General features: G+C 45.1%; 1 protein-coding gene across 1 annotated transcript in view; it reads right to left on the bottom strand.

The window, feature by feature from the left end:
* Positions 1 to 22,024, bottom strand: part of NALCN (sodium leak channel, non-selective) — a 362,634-nt gene that overhangs the window by 263,816 nt on the left and 76,794 nt on the right. The window contains exon 7 of the mRNA XM_075918747.1: positions 3,670 to 3,824. Within this exon, the coding sequence (XP_075774862.1) occupies positions 3,670 to 3,824 (155 nt within the window). The remainder of the gene's footprint in view (positions 1 to 3,669; positions 3,825 to 22,024) is intronic.

Raw genomic sequence — 22,024 nt, 5'->3', positions numbered from 1 at the left:
ACATATCATCCCAAGAGGGGGTGCTCACAAGAGGTGGATACCAAGGACAAAATGTTTTTGACTCCTCTACTGGAGTGGGGGGGGGGGAGTGGAGGGAAAGCAATTGCAGGATTATATGCTGCAAGTGCTCCTGAGGGGTCTTCTGTGCATATACTCCCACAAGTGATTCCTCTTAAGCATGCCTGGAGTACAGTAGATTGAAAGGAACTGTACAATACATGAGGATCCCTCCTTTGACATTCTTCTCAGATAGTGATAGATTCTACATACTGAGTAGTATTTTACACAACGTATACATCCATTTAACTTAGTGAGGTTTCTCGTGGAGTAAGGTACTATGAAATGTGAATAACTACAGAATCTGGACTACACAATAGGGGAAAGGTATAAGGTTGCAGGTAACTCTGAGAGAAATCTAAAGAACATCACCACAGGTGACACCAGTCCACTAACCCTTCCTGTCTGCTTAAAGGAGCCGTTTTGAACCATTACAAAGTCAGAAGCTATAAAACCAGAAAAGATTGTTTTGTCTAGTCTTCTGTACAACGCAGGACATCTGACTTGCCTGAATTAAGTACTGTTTGAGCTAGGCAATATGTTTTAGAAATATCCAATCCTGATTTAAAAATTGACAGAGGTGGAAGATCCACCTCAAACACGGTAAATTATTTTAATGATGAATTATCCTCACTATTACAAATGTGTTTCTTGTTTCCAGTCTCAAGTTGCCTAGATTTAAAAGGCAGCTCAAGTTGAGCTAGTTATCCACCAGGACCCTCAGGTCTTTTGCAATATCACAGCTTCCCAGTATAGAGAGCCCCATGCTGTAAGTATGGCCTATATTCTTTTTCTAGATGTATTAATTATGTTTGACCGTATCAAAAAGCATATTTTTCTATTGAGCCCAACTTTACTAAGAAATCCAGATCATTCTGTATCTGTGACCTATATTATTCATTATTTAGCACTGTCCCAAACCTTAAATAATCTTCAAACCATACTTTTCTATGATAATTTTCTATTGTCTTCCCAGTCATTGATAAAGTTATTCTGTAGTATAGGGCCTTCAACAAATGTCTCGGGAATTTCGTTATTTATTTTATTATATAATTTTTATTCTTATTTTAAAATCATCACCATGAAAGGAACAGGTAACTGCCATTACCTGGTTATCAATGTATAAGAATTTTTCAAAAATTTCAGCCTGACAGACATCCAGTACATAAAATGTCAGCCCAAATGGTTAAAAATCGGGTAAATTATAAACTACTGAAGACAAGTTCTTAATTGGTAAAATTAGCCATAGAGATGGGTAATCTTAGCTATAGGAATCACTATCCATTCCATATATCATATGGAAGTTGTTTGGGGAGAGAGGATCTTTGACATTGAAATGTCACTAACTTGTGGTTTCCCCTAACCATATTTGGGAAACCAAAGAATTATGCTAGTTTTTCCATAACCGGTGAAACATATGAGTTGGTATTATTATTGAAATCCAGTCTAGCTTCTAGCTGCATGACCTGTTGTGCTCCTTACATTAAAATAATTTACATTTCCATAATATGTCCATCCCTCCTGTATTTGGGCACCATCTGTAACCTTACTACAGAAAAAATAATGCACCAAACATTTAGTCTGATAGATAAACATGACAGATTATGAACCCATTAAATATTCTAAAATGTATCACAAATAATAAAAATGCACATGTTAATCATTGCATTTGCATATTATAATAACAAACTGTTGCCGCTCTTTAAAAAAAGACATAATCATAAAATGATTTAAACTTTGGGATACTAGACTTTGTAAAAGTTAGGGCTGTCAAACAATTTTAAAAAATAATCATGATTAATCACAATTTTAATTGCACTGCTAAACACTATTAGAATAACATTTCTTTAAATATTTAAATATTATGAATGTTTCCTACATTTTCAAATAAAGTTTGAAACTCTCTTACCTGGGATTCTCTGGATCGGCAACATCCATGGTCCAGCATGAATGTTGCAGGATCAGAGAGTCCCAGTGAAGGGCTAGTGGCAAGAATCCCTGTGGGGCTGGCAGGGCAGTGGGCTGCCTGCAGCGAGCTTGTCAACAGTGCATGGCAGCAGGTCTTCCCAGCAGGACTGGGAGAAATGCGTGTGGCTGCTCAGTGGGGCTGGGACCTGCAGTAGTTTGGTGGGGAAGGGATCCATGGTGCACAGCTGCCCACAGGGTCCTGGATCCCCAATGCAGCACATGCAACTGCCCTGTGGGACCTGGAGCTCCAGAATGGCATGTGCGGCTGCCATGTGAGATCTGGAGCCAGGGCTGCCCAGTGGGGCCAGTGGGGCAGCCGGGCTAGCAGGAAGTAAGGAGTCTGACTGAAGGCCAGTGGGCCAGGCAGGGGGGCCAGCAGCAGGGGGCCCAAAAATTACCTCCCCTGTTCCAGCAAAATCTCTCATCCAGGACCAGTCAGGTCCCGAGGTCCAGTCTGTATATTGATTTCAGCTACTACCCTAATTTGCACTGTAAAAAAGATAAAAAATTCACCTCATACAAGTGCTGTAGTGTAATCCCTTTCTAATGTGAAAGTGCATTGGAGGGTGAGGAATTATGGGTAGAATCTTGTAAATGTAAACAAACTTGTTTGCCTTTGCAACTGACTGAACAAAAAGTGGGACTGGGTGGACTTGTAGGCACTGAGGGTATGTCTAGACTACATCTCTCTGTTGCCAGAGGGATGTAAATTAGACATACCGAAATTGCTAATGAAGTGAGAATTTAAATATCCCGCGCTTCATTAGAATAAAAATAGCCGCCTCTTTTTGCCAATGCGGCTCTTTGCCAGTAAAAAGCAGCAGTCTAGACGGGGATCGGTTGACAAGGAAAACCTTTTCCGACCAATCCCTTATGACTTGTGCAACAAGGTTTACAGGATCAGTCGGAAAAGGCTTTCCTTGTCGACTGATCCCCGTCTAGACTGCCGCTTTTTGCTGGCAAAGTGCCGCGTCAGCAGAAAGTGGTGGCCATTTTTATTTTAATGAAGTGCGGGATATTTAAATCCCTGCTTCATTAACAATTTCAGTATGTCTAATTTACATCCCTCTGGCGACAGAGGGATGTAGTATAGACATACCCTAAAGTTTTTTCCAGTGTTTTATTTTGGAGTGCAGTTATGTAAAAAAAAAAAAAACAAATTTACATTTGTAAATTGTACTTTCATGATAAACACATTGCACTACAGTGTGAGAGATTAACTGACTCATACTACTACTTTTGTTTGTTTTTATTAGAATGCAAATATGTATAATAAAAATATAAAGTAAACTGCATATTTTGCATTCTGTTGTAACTGAATATCAGTATATTTGAAAATATAGAAAAAAATCAAAAATATGTATAAGACATTTAAATTGCTATTTTATTATTGTTTAGAAATGTGATTAAAACTTTGATTAGTTGTGATTAATTTTTAATTGAGTTAACTGGTTAATTGACAGCCCTAATAAAAATAGATTATGACAAAGGAAAAATCAATATAGTTGTTTGTGCAGTAGTGGTAGAGGAGAATATTATTTTCACTTAATAGCTTCACTGCACTGCAATTATGTCTGTATATTGCACTTATTTTATAAACATTTTTAAACAGTTACTAAAATGGATTTTACCAGTAGGACAGACCTATCTCATTAAAGCCACTGTAGCCCAGCTCTTGCCTGCTTAGTCCCAGATCTTCAAGGTCCATGCACTTAAATCCTGGTGGACACTGGTAACCTTCTTCTAGTTCTCTGGAACAGTGGGTATCTGGGATAGCTAAATTATTCCAGGTTACATTTCTGTGAAAAATACAGTATCAAAACGTTAGATGTACTCAAGTTTTCATATGCTTAACTTGTATATTTACTTACTTCAAGATACATTATTAATGCAAGTTATTTTGCAATGAAAAATCAGTATTTTAAATCCTGTGACAACTTCATTTAAAACATTTTTTTAGTGAATTTAGTGCTCATGGAAATGGTCAGACTAACACACCTGGAGGCTGAGGTTTCTTTCCATTACCAGCAGTAGTAATAACAGCAGTCACATAGTATCAGAGGCCCCAACCAAGATGAGAACTTCATAGTGCAAGATCTTGTCGAAACACATGTGGCAGTAAGAATCATAAATAATATTAACAGTAAAAAACACTCTCTGACCCACAGAAGATACATCTAAATATACAAAACAACGTTTGTGTGGATGTATGGGGGGAGTAGTATTATCCCCGTTTTGCATATAGGGAAATGAGGCACAAAACCTGATATTTTCTAAGGAGGCCAAGGGAGTTTGATAACCAGCTCCCATTGGAATTCAACAGAAGACTGGCATCCAACTCTCAGGCTTTTTAAAAAACTCCTGGTAGAGATGCTAAGTCACACAAGAAATCTGTGGCAGTGCTGAGAATTGAACCTAGATTTCCCAAGTTCCAATGCAGGGCCTTATCTATCCTTTCAGTTTCAGTAATATATTGTTTCCAGAGAATAGGTGAATCTTTGTAATCTCTGACTTGGGGTATGTCTACACTGCAGAGTTTTTTCAGTGGTCCCCTGGGCACTTCGGGGCCCCTGCAAGGCAGGGTCTTCTGTGCAAGCCACACATGGCCTGGCTCATGAGACATCACCTTCCTCTAGCCTGAAGATTGTTGGTCACTGCTCACACAAGAGGGCACGGCCTCATGCACAGTGTCTGCATGGATGACTGACCGCCGCTCCCTCTTTTCCTCCACATCTGGACCTGCCGTCACTAAAGGGCCATCCACACCATTAGAGGCACCTGCCCAATCCTGGGGGAGCCGCAAGCGCAGGAGGGTCCACGAGGATCTCATGAGGGAACATGTGGCCATCTTGACGACATGCAGCAAACCCTGGCCCAGGAGGTTTGGGATGATGCTGATTGGCACAACCGCATGTGGGACCAGCTTTAGCGGCAGTGCAAAAACTTGTGCGCCACCATCTGGGAAGTGATGGCACACCTGGCTCCTGTCCCCAATCTAGCCCTCCCCACTCCAGTTCCTGTCCCCACTCCAGCTCCCCCTGTATGTCTATGCCCCCTCTCCTGGCCCCCCCTGCCATCCCTGATCCTGCTTCAGCCCCCCATCCTGCCCAGCCCCCTGAGGTCCCAGGCCCTAGCCACCCCCAAGTTTGCCAAGGTCCCCAAACCTGAGGTGGCTCCACCAGCTGCCCCACAGGCCACTCCCAGCCCTGAGTCCTCCTCCTCCCTCTCCTCCTCTCCTCTGGGTTCTCTGCTGCCTTCCTCCCCAGTTACTTTTATTAGAAAAAAAATATAGTTTTTGTTGTTCCACTCAAAACTGGTGTCTTTATTGGGAGTACAGGGAAGGGGGGTAGGGAGGGGTTATGGTAGGAAAGGTATAGAGGGGCAAGGCAGAAGCCCCTAGAGGGGAGGTCCCGGGGAGAGTTACTGGGGTCCTTCAGAAAAACTCTCCCCCAGGGACTCTCGCATGGACACCGTGGCCTGATGTGCCTGGTGGATGGCAGCTGTCCACAGCTGATCAAAGGCTCTCCCTTCATGGCCGGCCTGTGCTCCCTACTCCAGGAGGAAGGCCTTCCCTTTGCACAACACGCAGCGACCACCTCTGGGATGTGCTTCCTCACGTCGAGGCGGGTCAGGAGGCACCTGAACCGTGCCTTGAGGCACTCAAAGGTGCCTTCCACCTGCATGCGGGCCCGGTTGAGGTGCGCATTGAATTGTTCCCTGCTGAGGTCCAGGTGGCTAGTGTAGGGCTTCATGAGCCATGGCATGAGTGGGTAGGCTATGTCTCCGATGATGCACAGGGGCATCTGGATGTCCCCCACGTGAAAGTCCCACTGGGGGAAGAATGTGCTAGCCCCCAACTTGTGGTAGAGGCTGGAGTTTCTGAATATGCGGGCATCATGTGCCCTGCCTGACCACCCGACAAAAATGTCCCAAAACTGTCCACAAGGATCGACCAGGGCCTGCAGCACCATTGAGAAATAGCTCTTCCTGTTGATATATTGGGCTGCTCGATGATGTGATGCACCGATCGGGATGTGGGTTCCATTAATGGCTTCTCCACAGTTGGGGAACCCCAGGGCAGCACATACTGTGATGATGGGATCCAGGTCTCTGAAGCGGAAGACCCTGCACAGAAGGATGGAGTTGATGGCTCTCACAATGTGCAGAAGGAGACAAAGAAACACACAAAACAGCGAATGAGAAGGAGTGTCTGAGCCCTTGGGAGGTGCCAGTCCCCCTCCTCTGCACCTCAAACACTCCAGGAGTCACCCCATATGAGGCTGGTCCCCCCCAAGCAGGGCTGTTTGAGGGCAGAATGGCGGGACGGGGCTTCTCCCCCACCTCCAGGACATCCCTGCACCCGTCCACCCTCCCTTTTCCCTAGAGTCTCCCTTTCCAGTAGTCCCCCCCCTTTGAGGGACTGCAGCCCGAGAGTGCCTTACCTCCATTAGGAGGGCCTTGACAGTGGACTTCCTCACGCAGAACTGGTTGGCCACTGACTGATAGCTGTCGGGGGTGGTGAGCTTCCAGACAGCGATTGCAACCCACTTCTCCAGAGGGATGGCGGGCTGCAGGTAGATCTCCCGTCGTCAGAGGGCAGGGGCGAACCGGGCACACAGCTCCATAAAGGTGGCCTTCCACATGCAGAAGTTCTTGAGCCACTGCTGGTCATCCCACTGCTCCATCACCAGGCAGTCCCACCCTGGAACTGATGTCCAGCCTCCAGAATCGTCTTTCTACCGTGGGGTGCAGATGCAAGGGCATTGCTCCCGCATCCAGGCAGAGGGACTCACAGATGAGCTTGGAGTCGAGCAGGGGCAGGACCATTAAGACAGTCTGCACAAACTGCTGCAGAACCTGCAGCATGGCTGTGTGGGGCCATTGCATGACTGGGGCAGTTCCAGATCCATAGGAAAAAGAATGCTGTGGTGTCCAAAAGCTGGGCGCGATGCATGCACTGAAGATGCTTTGCTGTCCCTCATAGAGGTAGGCAAGCATGCAGCAGAAGCTGAAAAACAGCTGTCCGGGGAGGGTCCCTTTAAACATGCATCTCAGCTAGCCTTAGGCAACGGCACCCAGAAGCAATTGCTGATCTAATGCCCTGGCTGAAGTGGTTCTGGGTGGCCTTATATGCAAGATAGTATCCAATCAGTGTGGACGCTATCTTTCGAAAAAACAGATTGCAGTGTGGACGCTCTCTTTCGGAAGAAGTTTTTCTGGAAGATCTCTTCCAGAAAAGCTTCTTTTGAAAGAAGCCTGCAGTCTATACATAGCCATAGCTACTACAGCCAACCATCCATCAATACATTTTATAGAATTGAAATGTCTGATAGTTTGTATGTAATAATTTGATGTTAAGATGAGCTGGCTATCTACACACATAAAACCTCAAAAACAAATAGAAAATTAACAATGGTTGACAAAATTCATACACATCAAACAAGGACTGCAGTATGTATCAAAGGGACATAAATAAACAACAGTTGCCATTTACTTTGTTATGTAAAATTAGCCTGTTGCAAGAGGCAGATGATTATATCCTTTATAGGCTAAGCTTGGCTCATGTGGTTTACTTTTCATGTCTTCTCACAAGACACCAAAATATTTGAGGAGTTTTGTATACTTATCATCAAAACTTATTCCTATGTGTGATCCAAAAATGCACTGCTACTAATGTAGTTTAGTCTGCCATTTGGTATATTCCTCCTTATAATTCTTGTAAAGTCCCCTTTTTTTAATCCAGTTCCCAGAGGCATTTTGATGACAATCTCGGGTGAACAGAGGCTTTAATTATTTTATTTCTCTTGCTTTCATGCACAACATGCATTCTTAAAAATTAATCTAAATTTGTCAAGGTGAAACTGAAGCTTCCTGCATCATTTTCTTTAGGAAAAGAAACGGCTAGGCAGCGTCTAGACTGGCATGATTTTCCGTTCAAAGTATTTGCACAAGAGAGCGTCTGTATTGGCATTGGGGAAGCCCAGGGCAAAGCAGCTGGGGTGCTGCTGGATTAGTCCCTTAGCGCCGCCCGTTGGTGCTGCGGGACCAACCCGGCAGCACCCCAGCGGCTCTGCCCCAGGCTTCCCCGATTCAGCCGCTGCTAAAACTGACCAGCGGCTGACTCCCAGTGCGTGCATCGCGCCCAACTTTTGGACACCACAGAGCAGCTCCAATTGTCCAGCACTTCTGGGATCCAGATGGTGCCAGACCATCAGGAGTGCCAGACCATTGGATGCCGGACCACTGGAGTTTTACTGTATAGACTAATGACTAACTCCACCAGCTGTTCAAAGATAACCATGGAAGGACTGGCTGTAAGAGGAGTTTTTATTATTGCTGTTCTGGGTTTTTTTGTTATATTTTTTGTTTGAATGCTGCGCTGTCTAAGACGAATCAGAGACGGCAATTTAATATAATCAATCTGTAGTCAATAAAGTTTGTAATTGGCTTAATACATTTTAAGTCTGGGCTTTCCTTCTTCGCAGCCCCAGTCCCTTGCCACAAATGCCACCCCTAGACAATCTTTCAAGCCTTCTGGTTCATCAAGTTCAAATTCCTCTGCATCCATTTTTGCATGGTACAGAAAGAATAATAAAAGATATGCACCTCAAAAAAGATATTTTGGCCTTGGAAAGGGTTCAGAAAAGGACAACTAAAATGATTAGGGATTTGGAACGGTTCCCATATGAAGAGAGGTTAAAATGACTGGGACTTTTCAGTTTAGAAAAGAGGAGACTGAGGGGGATATAATAGAGGTATATAAAATCATGAGTGGTGTGGAGAGGGAGAATAAAGAAAAGTTATTTATTCGTGCCCATAATAGAAGAAGTAGAGGACACTAAATGAAGTTAATGGGTAGCAGGTTTAAAACTAATAAAAGAAAGTTCTTCTTCACACAGCGTGTAATCAACCTGTGGAACTCCTTGCCAGAGGAGGCTGTGAAGGCTAGGACTATAACAGAGTTTAAAGAGAAGCTAGATAATTTCATGGAGGTTAGGTCCATAAAAGGCTATTAGCCAGGGGATAGAAATGGTGTCCCTGGCTTCTGTTTGTCAGAGGCTGGAGCGAGATGGCAGGAGACAAATCGCTTGATCATTGTCTTCAGTCCACCCTCTCTGGAGCACCTGGTGCTGGCCACTGTTGGCAGACAAGCTACTGGGCTAGATGGACCTTTGGTCTGACTCAGTATGGCCATTCTTATGTTCTTATGTTCTTTAATTGCCCACACACAAGTATCTTCTCCAGCTTTAAAAATATCCTGTAAATCCAGTTCTGGGCACAGATGTCCATACAGGCATATCTGTGTTCATGTCACCATGTTTAAATACCTGATCAGCTCATGGAATGCAAATATTTAAACATGGAACAAGGTATATAAATTCAGTCACACTAGAATATTTCAATGCACAATATAGGTACTTTCATATTGTGATACAGCTGTACAGATGACATTTTACTATAGGATTATCATGGTACTATTTTATGAATATTCTTCAGAGTGAAAATTAATTAATTGGCACAAGCAGATTTAGAGCTCATGCCACTAAGAACTAATTAATTTTACATTATGCTTTGCATTAGGAAATCCTAACTTGCGGTGTGAGTCTACGTCAATTGTGTATCTTATTTCGAATCAGCTTATTTCAAAATTGGGAGCGTCTACACAGCACTCAAAATAGAGCACTCTTCCTCTGACTTCTCTTACTCCTCGTACATTGAGGGTTACAGGAATTGGAGTAAAAAGTCTTCCAAGTGGACAGTATTTCAACATTATTTTTAAATAACAGTCTTCTGTGTAGACACAGGGAAACTATTTTGGGATACCTCTGGTATCCCGAAGTAGCCATGCACTGTAGATATACCCTAAGAAGTAGAACTCTATCTGGTAAATTAGGTTCAGCAAAGACATCACTTAAACACTTCTATCTACTGAGATTGTGTTTGTGTTCTGGACAAGTACAGTATATCAAGTCTGTGTGACAAGAACACTACACAGAATTTAGGTACAAAATGGTTTAAATTATAGTACTCCCTATAGAGCAAATAGTCTAGAAATGCTCAATATTTACTAAGGTCCAGGTTCAGCAGGGTGCAGCAGCATGCGTCCTACTTGAAGCACTTGAATATTCCGATTAGGCAATGTGCTTAGGTACCTTGCTGAAGAGGGGACTTGATAACTTGTAAACTGTTACCAAATGTACAATAAAGGACTTCATTCTTCACATTCTACAAACAACTCCACATTTTACATATCTACTTGGTTTTCAAAGTCTATGGAGCACATGCTTCATCATTCAAGCTGATCAGCTGTGAAAAGTCCTGAACAAATCAGAACTAATCCAGTTCACTGGCATTGGACATAGGACTAGGGTAATCATGTCTATCCACCAGCTAAACTCCTTTACAGTTGGAGTGAGCTACTGCAGCCCAAGATTGTGGTAAAAGTCAGTTTACTGCCACTTTCTGGCCTGGAGGAGAGGATTCTTCCCATCTTCTCCTACCATATACTCTAGGGCTACGTCTACATTGGCAAGATTTTGTGCAAATACTTTTAACGCAGGAATTTTTGCGTTAAAGTATTTGTGCAAGAGAGCGTCTACACTGGCATGTGCCTTTGTGCAAGAGATGTGCTTTTGCGCAAAAGCATCCGTGTCAGTGTAGACGCTTTCTTGCGCAAGAAAGGTCCAATGGCCATTTCAGCCATCGGGCTTTTTTCCGCAAGAAATTAACGTTGCCTATCTACACTGGCCTCTTGCGCAAGAACAGTTGCGCAAGAGGGCTTATCCCTGAGCAGGAGCGTCAGAATATTTGCGCAAGAAGCACTGATTTTATACATTAGAACGTCAGTGTTCTTGCGCAAGTACTCATGGCCAGTGTAGACAGGCAGCAAGATTTTGCGCAAAAGCGGCCACTTTTGCACAAAATCTCGCCAATGTAGACAGAGCCTACGAGAACAATGAGAAAGAATGTGTCTTAGCAAGGTACACGTGGCAATGCCAATCCACTGTCCCCTTTTCATGGCTGCTGTGACCAAGTAACTTGTCTTAGCAGCCAAAGTGGTGAGGACAGAGACAGACATTGTCTGAGCATAGCTGTTTTCTTAGGACTGTGCTATACTGTTTGTATTTTGACCTTGGCATTTATCAAGTTAGAAAATACCTCAGGGGATTGACTCTTAATTCTTTTGACCTATTTTCTACTAGCTTCATTTTCTTCACAAAGAACAGAAAAAGGTCACTTATGACCAGTGCTTTTGTTCTGGCATTCTATTTTCTTTAGCTGGGTTAATAAGAAAGACATAGGAAACTATTAACATAAGGCTATGTTTTTCATACCTTATATTATTGACACAAGTATATTATTGACACAAGTAATAATGGAATCTGTTAATGAAAATGTAAAAAAATGTGCTCAGAATGATGCATAACTACCAGCCTTAGCTAGTCTAACATGTTACTGCAGGAATATAAAAGAAGCTTATCTATATGAATGCACCGCGATACGAATAGTAACACTACCATGGGACTATTTGCTAAAGAACTGATTATGCATGTTGTTTCCATGGCAAGGACAAGGAGGACTATCGTCCTAGCATCATCTCACCAAGTGTAACTCACGTGTGCATTGATGTTCATTTTGGTCAGACACTGATGAGCAGTGTGTGAGTAAGAATGTGAGGTAAAAACAACCATAACTACTTGAGCGTAGGATCACAGCTTGATTGTTCTGAAGAAAACAAGGGACAGTTAATTGGCTGTCCCTAACTACAAACTAAAGAATGACAAAAGAACAAGTAACTTTTGAGAGGGTCCAAGGCTCCAATTCAGCAAGGTACTTAAGTAGCTGCCTAACTTTACACAAATGAGTAATCCTGCTGACATGAATGTGACCATTCACTGTTTAAAGTATCCATTCACAAGCTTAGGTATCTTGGTAAACTGGGCATAAATTGGGAAAATGAGGTTCCCTACCTTACTCCAGAAGGCTACTCAATGGAGATTGAAGTAACGCAACTAAGCAGTATACAAAGAAGCAAGAATACTCTTAAATTGGATATAGCCACTGGTTTCAGAGGCAAGATTATGGGAACTTCCACAGTTTTTGAGCACCATAACAGTAGAAATGCACTGGGACCTTGGTATACAAGGGAATAAAGCGCTCAAAGTACAGTTTAATTTCATTAAAGCTTCTAAGTATCTTAGGATCAACAGTTGGAAAACTTGCAAAAATTGACACCAGTAAAAGAATATAGATTTGCTTATACTGGTTCAATCCTGTACTGTAGACATACTATGCTGATGGAAAGTAGCACTTGTCACTGGTACAACTGAATCTAGTAAATTACAGGAGCAACTACACTGATGTAAAATTATGCTAAACACTAGTGCAGTGTGTCTATGTTAGGGCAGTGCACAGCTATGTCAATATAGCTAAGCTAGTGTACATTTCTATAATGGCCTCAGCAACCTGCATAAATATTCAACCCATCCACCCATCTCAGAAGAGGGAGGAGATGTGGGAGAAATTGAAAAAACTGACAGGGATCCCCAAAGATACTTGCTGGAAAAGAATGTGCACTTTCACATCTAGGTAACCCCTGCTCTTCTCCTCTCCCCCGAGGGCATATTGACTTTGAGGGGTGACTCAGGAAGTGGGGATGAAAATTTCCTACAGCTATCTACTGGCATTTCATGGGTGATGAGGGAGTTGATGGGGTTCCACAGACATCTTTCCTGACTTCACCCATCTTGTCAGGTCCAACTGTGTCATTCAGCTAACAAAGTAGCTGTTGTCACTAGTAAAGGCAGTGCCCGGTGTATGTGGAAAGTACGAGCGCATGGGGTAAGCAACCCAACATATTGATGATATGAATCCCATTGCCCTATGTATAGGGAGGTTGTAAGTGTCCAACAGATTGCATCAGTACCATCCTTCCCACAGATGGGAGTGGGGGGAACTAGGACATTCAGCAACTAAACTGAATTCTACCTACAATCAAGGCGGATTAGACTAAGGACACTAGACACTAACCCACATCCATTGTTGTACAGCTTGAACTCAGTTAACACCTTGTAGATTGCAGGGAGGAAGCAAAATCCCTTCTGCCGCTCCCCCCCTCCCTCGTTTAGTATGTTCAAAATTGTAGCCTTTCATTTTAATATCTCCTATGTCTTTGTCTTTTTCCAATGTGTCTTAATCAATACTATCCAGGCAGAAGTGCTATAGCAGGCAAAAAAAAAAAGTTTCCAGGATTATGAATGAGCAATAATTACTAAAAGTTCAGTTTCAAAATGGGAAGCAATACTAACTGGAATCTCGAAGGTATTAGCATTGGGATCTGTGCTATTTCCGTTAATGACCTGAGGGCCAGTATGAACTCCACTTTTTCAAATTCATACTAAAGCAAAATGCTGAGAGATACCAGATACCCAAGAGGATAGAGCAAAATTTCAGAAAATTCTTTAGATAAATCATAGAGCAGATGTTGGATGGCAACAAAGAACCTCTTGTACTCCAAATTTAACTCCTCATCCTGCCAACGGGTCCAGGCAAGTGCTGAAAGACTCTGGCTACTACTGTCAATGAGCTACATAATCAGTGTTCCTAACTGGCCCTGTTGCATTCTAGGTCACAGCAACTGATTTACATGCTAAGTTCATAGAAAGTATTAAATAGGTTCCTTTTAACCTACAGCAACTTAGCATAAATCAAGCATCTTAAAACTAGAACAAGTTCTGACTTGATCTGCTGAGATAAAATGTGGAAGACTTGTCATGTTTTGCTCATCATGCACAGAAAATACTACTTGTAAATTATTTTTTTTGTCCAACAAGAGCTGCCTAAAATGGTTTTTCATTGCCTATTTCTTAGCCATGTATATCAGCATTAGACAATCATCCTTTTCTTATTGTCATCTACTATATATTTGACAGAGCGTGTCTGTTTTTCCACAGGTCTCTGTTTGTTCAAGAACTCCTCCTAAATTAGGCCTGGGCAAAATACAGCCCATGGACCAGAACTGGCCCGCGAATGCTGCGGGGAGCCCCAGGCAGGCTCCCCACTTACTTTGACCACTTGGATGCCACTCAGAAACGCAGCTGCGGGGCAGTTTTTCTTTTAAAACTGTGAGTCCAGAGGGGAGGGGCAAAGCTTTAGGAGTTGCTCCCACCCCCAGCACAATCCCATTGGCCAATTTCTGGCCTGAAACTGGCCAATGGGAGCTACCTGTTTCAATAAAAGGCAGCCAGAAGCACAAGGGGCTCCAGAGCACATGTCTGCTGCCTGTGCAGAGGTAGGGCAGGCAGCAGTGCTCCCTCTAAATTGGTTGGCAGCCCAGCTTCACAGGTGATTAATCAGCCCTGCCCAGTCAGCAGCTCAGGGCTCCCTGCAGGGAGCTGACTGACAGGATGGGGCTGATTAATCACCAGTGAAGCTGTGCTGCTGGGCAGCCTAAAGGGAACACTGGCAGACAGGGAGGCTGATTCAGAAACAGTGCTAAGACTCCTGGCCAGAGCTTGCTTCTGACACCCCAGTCCCTTCCTTCCTCAACCTTCTGCCCTCCACTCTTGCCCACTACTCCACATACTGTGGGGTGGGGGTCAGGCCAAAGGGCTGCTACAGAGTGGGAGAAAGGTAGGCCCCAAAGGCCTGTTAAATAGAAGCAGAGAGTGGCTGGACAATTAGAAGCAGCTGGTAGAAAGCAGGCTCAGGCAGATTGGGGCCAGCTGACTCCACTGCTGGTTTGCTAGAGGCCTTTAAAAGCTTCCACAATTAGAAGCAGGGGAGGGGGGAAGGAGAGATAGAGGAGGGACAGAGATCATCAGTAAACTGGTACAGCTTTAGAAAAGAAACAGCAGGGGAGGGAGTCCCAGAGGAGTGCCGGGCTCCATACCTCAGAAACCAGCAGCAGCCCCCGACTCCTGGGGAGGGGAGTGACAGGCCAGCCCAAGCAATGGCCTGGGTAAGAGGGGCCCTTGCCACAATACCCAGATCCTCTGTCCCCTTCCTGTACCCATATCCAGCACCCCAATCTCCTGCCCCTGATTACAGACCCCCCCATCCTAGTTTACAACCCAAATCCCTGCACTCCATGCTGTACCCCAATTCCCTGCTCTAGGTCACAATCCAACCTCCTGCACCCCAGTCCGAGGCCTTAGGTTACAACTGCCTCCTTCACCCACACTCCCTCCCTTAGCCCAAGCCCCCTTCTTCATCCAATATACATCCCAGACCCTGCACCTCCTCTATTAATATAATGGAAGAGAGTGGCCCTCAACCCCTTTCCAAATTCTTGAAGTGGTCCCCCATCAAAAATTATTGCCCACTCTGGCCCTGAATGGTAAGAGCTAGGATCATCAAATTCAGCTTCCTCTTAACATAACCTAAAGCAAGGCAAGGGTTTGGTTGTGGCAGGAAAATGGAATGTGCGTGAAATGGGCTTGCTTCTCATAAAACCAAAAAGAAAATAAACATAATAACCAGGAACATGGAAGAGACTAGCTGGGGGCATTCTCCCCCTTTCTTCTCCCCCCCATCTCCCCAGCCCTAGCTCCAAACCTCCCACCCCCATAGGCATCATTGAGGGAGGGTGGAGGGCTGAAGCTTCCACTTCCCCACCCTCCAATTTGTACAGGAACATTGCAGGCTGTTCCACTTCATTAGAGAATGAGGGGAAAGTGCACAGCGTACTGCATTTTCTACTCTGACTGGATAGCACAGGAAGTAGACAAATCTGGACCTGACTCACCTGGGGAACATGCACCCCTCCCCCAGCGGTGTCTGTTGGAGAGGCGCTTCTCATGTGTCCCCAAGCTGCTATGGTAAGAGAGGGTTAGGACAGTCCTCTTTCCCTGGGGCAGCCTGCATATTGAACCCCTCATCACTAGCCCCACCTCAGAGCAATGATTTAAATAAAACAGGTACGTTTCATTTTGTTTTCCAAAAAACAAAAACTGATTTAAGGACCAAGCAGCATTGGATAAATCTAGGTTTTATATACCCACATTATACTGTAAACAGTGTTCCCTTTGATCTTTTCCATCCATCCACAGATTTTTTTCCATTAATGTGTGAAATAATTTTATGTGCACTGAGACGTGTGAATGTATACCACCAGGAGAAACACAAAACCTAGCTGTGAGTGCTCTGCTAATCAGCTGGGCAGCATTTGAATCTCTTCTGAGTGGCCACACAGCTAACAGGGAACACTGATGATGAGCCCTTTATGTCTCATTGTTCATCCTCAAAATGTTACTATAATAAATTTATAATAAACAGAATTTGAATTTCTAATATAAAATTTTTCATCAGAAACTGTCACTTCCTGAGGCAAGTGATACTGAATGTAAAAAAGTCATTGCTAATGCACTACTAAAGCTGTGATCTGATAACCACAAAAGTCAAGAAATAGAAGGTTAAGATTCCCATGGCAACCTTAGCCATGCAACACAGTCCATGGCTACGTCTAGACTGGCATGATTTTCTGCAAATGCTTTTAACGGAAAAGTTTTCCGTTAAAAGCATTTGCGGAAAAGCACTTTTTGCAGAAAAGCGTCCGTGCCAATCTCGACGCACTTTTCCGCAAAAAAAGCCCCGATTGCCATTTCCGCGATTGGGGCTTTTTTTGCACAAAACAAATCTTAACTGTCTACACTGGCCCTTTTGCGCAAAGGAGACTTTTGCCCAAACGGGAGCAGCATAGTATTTCCGCAAGAAGCACTGATTTCAGACAGTAGGAAGTCAGTGTTCTTGTGGAAATTCAAGTGGCCAGTGTAGACAGCTAGCAAGTTTTTCCACAAAAGCAGCTGCTTTTGCGGAAAAACTTGCCAGTCTAGACACAGCCCCATGTGTTTTATTGCTGTTTGTTTAATATCTTTGTGATATATTTCCTATCAAGGTGCAGCCTGAAACTGTGGAACTGCTGTGCTTACTTAACTCTCCAGCCTGGGCTGTCTTGCACAATGCTTTGCTAGAAACAAGAAGGAAACCCCTCCAGGAGCTGTTATCACTCATCACAACAGCATGTGGATACCCACAGACAGCTAGACTGAATGAATGATCCCTGAGCCACTCACAAATCACACGGAGAAAGGCACCAGACAAATTTCCCCAGCTTCCAGGCTTGACTCTCAGGAATATACACTCTTGCACTGTTCCAGATGATCAATTCAAATTCACCACTTTATCAGTGGAAAGTGCATACAATCCAGGCTTTGTAAAATCTGAGCAAATTTACCAAACACTTCAGGCAAACTCACTGGCAAAGATAAACAGTAAACCAAGTTTATTGACCATAAAAGATAGGCAAAAAGTCAGTGTGTTTATTGAAAGAAAAGAAAATATCAGCACAGTCTAAATTCTTAACCCTATTACAGTGGGCAACATCTAGATTGAGATTTTCTTTTCTTACAACACAGGATATTGCAGTCCTTAATATAGAGGTTTGTCCCTTAAACCTGGACCAGTCTTCTCTGTTGGAGTCTTCAGTGTCCTCAGTATTCCTTTTTTCTGCAGCATAGGTAGATTAGGGGAAAGGTCAACAATGGGACCCCTCTGTTCTGTTTCATATCCTTAGTCCACGTGCTTGCAGAACACAAGTCCAGGCATGCCTGATGGGCATTGTTGATTCTCTAGACAAGGCTGAGCGATTTTCCTGGTGTGACCTTCTATGAGTGAGTTATTGAATTGTAGCTCACTTGTTGGCCAATGGGCTGTCAATGGCTGACCTGGTGTTGGTTACTTTCCTTGCTGTAGTATCTAGGCAGCTAGTATCTTGCTGATTCCCCAACTTACAACATGTTTAGTGACAACCATACAACACAATCTCAAAGTTGCATAAGCACTAATGATATATATTTAGATAGAAAATACCGTTACCTCATCTGCAACTGGTGTTTTGAGGTGTGTTGCTCATGTCCAACCCACATTAGGTATCTGTGCTCACTATGTTTCAGCAGTGGAAAGGGATGGCCAATTGAGGTCACTGACCTATCTGAAACTTCTGACACTGAGCAGATAACTTGGAAGGATTATCTCACGTGATCCAGAGATATCACAGGGATGGCCACTGGGCTTAGGGCCAATGGGTTGTCTTCAGTTCCAATAACATAGACAGAAGGCCTGGGAGGCTGAGCTGCCAAGATTGAGCCTTGCTGCATAACAGACCCGTATCTGGAATGGTTGGCACCTGGCAACCAGATCAGCTGGAATGGTGACTTTGTACATGGTGGAGCTCTTGGCCTCCTCTGGAGGAGGAGCAGTTAGAATGGGACAAATGCCTCTGGTGGGGGACTGGTGGTGCTCAGAAGATCCATGGTGGGAACCCTATGATCCGTGCTTTGTGCTCCAAGACCAGTACTGAGACAAGGATCAAGACCAGGAGGTATTGCGGACCAGCCTTCAGTGGAAACCACTCAGCATGTGGTGACACCTGCCTTGGACACTGGCAATGAGTCCCACGGTTTTTGCCCTCTGACCAATCCAGGGAACTACAATGATGGCTCGGAGATTCATGAAGTTGCTGCTCATGCTCATGCATATGGGAGTGAGCTTCCAAGGATCTGTGCCTGTCTGTCTCAACTCTTTGTGCTACTGCCCAGAATCCCATGACAAAAGAGGACTCTACTGCAACTGTCTCCCCAAAACTCAAAGATGGAACAAGCAGGGCATTGGTGCTTGGTGACAAGTCAGAGTAGTGGCTCCATCACGAATGCTCCAAGTCTGATTTCTCACTCCTTCTTAGTCCTTGACTTAAAGAACTTACACATGACACAGAGTGTGCGCCCTTCACCCAGGCACCTAAGACTGTTAGGCTACGTCTAGACTGCAGGCTTCTTTTGGAAGAAGCTTTTCTGGAAGAGATCTTCTGGAAAATCTTTTTTCGAAAGAGAGCATCTACACTGCAAAAGCGCAACGAAAAAGCAATCTGCTTTTGTTGAAAGATAGCATCCACACTGATTGGATTCTGTCTCACATTTCAGTTGTGATTACTGTGGATGGAGTAGTCACCAGGGCACCTGTGTTTTTTCCTGGAGGCCTCGTCTTTCGAAAAAAGCATACTTCCTTTTATAGGAACTTTACAACCTCTTTCTAAACCATGGGTTCCCAAACACGGGGCATGCCCCGGGGGGGGGGGGGGTTTGAAGAAATTCCAGGGGGGTGCGAGGCGACTCAGCCTCCCCCCTCATCAAATTTTGCTGCCCCACTCGGTTCATTTTTTTTTTGCTCAACAAGTTTTGCTGCTATTTTTTGGGGGGGGGAGGGGAGGCGTGAGGGCCTTTCAAAAATCAAAAAGGGGGGGTGTGATGCCAAAAAGTTTGGGAACCACTGCTCTAAACAAAGCCTAAGCAACACTACAGCAGTGAACATTCTGCCCACCATTACTGCTGGCAAGAAGGAGCTAGATGGGGGAGGGAGGAAAGGGAAACATGATGCCTCTTTATACTGCGCTCTCTTACGCACACTGAAGAGGGAAAATCTTATGACACCTGCACATGTGGTAAACACATGCACCTAATGTGAAAAGGGCATGAATGAGCACTCGAAGAATTACAGGTTTCAGCAGATAAATACCTCTCCTCTGATACCTCACATGTCATGCTTTGTATGCCATATCACACTTATATGCAGATGAAGCATATGGGGATTAAAATGTGCTCCCCTACAGTACAGAATGTCACAATATGACTTAGGTTTTAGGATAGGTCTACACTACAGAGAAGGTCGAAGCTGCTGCTGTCAATTTTCTAGGGTTTGAATTAGCAGGTCTAGTGAAGACATGCTAATTTGAACTTAAAGGGGCACTCCAGTCGATGCCAGTAGTCCTGCTTCCACGAGGAGTACGGGAAGCTGAAGGGAGAGCATTCTCCCTTCAACTTCCTGCAGCATGGACTGCACCAAAAGTCGAGTTAAGGTACTTCAATTTCAGCAACACAATTATCGTAGCTGAAATTGAGTGTCTTAATTTGACCTTATCCTGTAGTGTAGACATACCCTTAGTGTGACTTAAACTGCCTATATTTTTATAATAGGTATTTCCTTAATTTCATCCAAAATTCATCTAAAGAAAAGTGTCTGCTTTCTGGCTGAATTCTTCCTAATATTGAAATAAGAGAAGTTTGTTCATTAATTGGTCTATTTAGTCCATAAAAAAGACCCAACTGCCTAAGCAAATTTTCTTCTGATTATCTTTTGAAATCTGAATTTTTCCATAAACAAATTATCCAAATTCTATTATATTAATACAGCCAAGTCCATTTTTTCAGTAAGAAACTTCTGTGCACATAATTAATTAAATAAGTGGGAAATTTAACACTTCCTTTTATACTGTACAGGCAGTCCCCGGGTTACGTACAAGATAGGGACTGTAGGTTTGTTCTTAAGTTGAATCTGTATGTAAGTCGGAACTGGCGTCCAGATTCAGCCACTGCTGAAACTGACCGCCAGTTCTGACTTACATACAGAATCAACTTAAGAACCCCAAGCGTCCCCAAGTCAGCTGCTGCTGAAACTGATCAGCAGCTGATTCCAGGAAGCCCGGGGCAGAGCAACTCTGCCTCGGGCTTCCTGTAGTCAACGCTGGTCAGTTTCAGCAGCGGCTAAATCAGGACGCCTGGGGCAGAGCAGCTGGGGTGCTGCTGGGTTGCTCCAGTAGTGCCGAGGAGCAGCACCCCATGTGCTCTGCCCCAAGCGTCCCGAATCAGCCGCTGCTGAAACTGACCAGCAGCGGCTGAATCAGGACCAGAGCAGCTGGGGTGCTGCTGGGTTGGACAAGTAGCGCCCAGAGCGGCGCTGCGGGACCAACCGGCAGCACCCCAGCTGCTCTGCCACAGGCGTCTGGAGAAAAGCCTAGTCTGCTGGGGGGGGCATATTACCTGCGCCCCCTCCCCCCAATCCCAGCAGACCAGGAAGACACGGGCGGCGGACCGAGACGCACTGCGGTCCCGCCGCCTGGGTCCTCCGCGGCTTTGCTCCCCGTCTCCCTGACCAGCAGACCAGGGAGACGGGGAGCAAAGCCTCTGAGGACGCCGGCAACGGGACAGCCGCAGGGCGTCTGGGCTGTCCTGCTGCCGGCTTCCCCCGCGGCTTTGCAAAGCCTCAGGGAAGCCGGCAGCGGAGCAGCTCAGGCGCGCCTGGGGTGCCCCGCTGCCCGAGCCCCCCCCCTCGGCTTTGCAAAGCCTCGGGGAAGCCGGCGGGGCAGCCGAGGCGCGCCTGGGGTGCCTTGCTGCCCGAGCCCCCCCGCAGCTTTGCAAAGCCGTGGGGGGGGGCTCGGGAAGCGAGGCACCCCAGGCGCGCCTGGGCTGCCCTGCCGGCTTCCCCGCGGCTTTGCAAAGCCGCGCGGGGGGGGGGGAGCTCGGGCAGCGGGGCAGCCCCGCTGCCCGAGCCCCTCCGCAGCTTTGCTCTGCGTCTTCCTGGTCTGCAGACCAGGGAGACACAGAGAAAGCCCCAGAGTACACGGGCGGCAGGACCGCGAGGTCCCACAGTCCATGTACTCTGGAGCAGCCCCGTTCATAACTGCGGATCCGACATAAGTCGGATCCGCGTAAGTCGGGGACTGCCTGTAGTTCACGTTTGTTGGAAGACCCAATGAAAGTACCATCAGGGCCCAGACCAGTTGCAAGGATGCTTCTGCTGTGGCATAATCTGCATGGTGATCTTCTAGGGACAGTTTCCATGGACTCTTCCCTAGAGGACAGTGGGGACACATTAGTTGTCTCTGCTAGGTGTGCAAAAGGATTGAACCTTAGGGGAATTTGGAGAATCTAAGCTGCATTCAGACCAAGAAAGTTATCCTCTGCGCCCAAGACAATGAAAGAAAGGGAGCACTTTGGGACATGTAGTTCAACTGGTATTCATAAATTTAGTTGGCCGATAATATTAAGCACTTATTCAGGATAGAACCAGGGACAGACTCTCCTCCTAATTGGGAGGAGGCTAAAGAGCTCCTAATGGCCTGTGCTGCATTAATGAATTATACATACACAGCTTGTTCATTCTGGAG

This window comes from Pelodiscus sinensis, chromosome 1 (genome assembly GCF_049634645.1).
Source record: "Pelodiscus sinensis isolate JC-2024 chromosome 1, ASM4963464v1, whole genome shotgun sequence".
In the NCBI taxonomy this organism is placed as follows: Eukaryota; Metazoa; Chordata; order Testudines; family Trionychidae; genus Pelodiscus; species Pelodiscus sinensis.
This window is presented reverse-complemented; position numbering and strand designations above follow the sequence as displayed.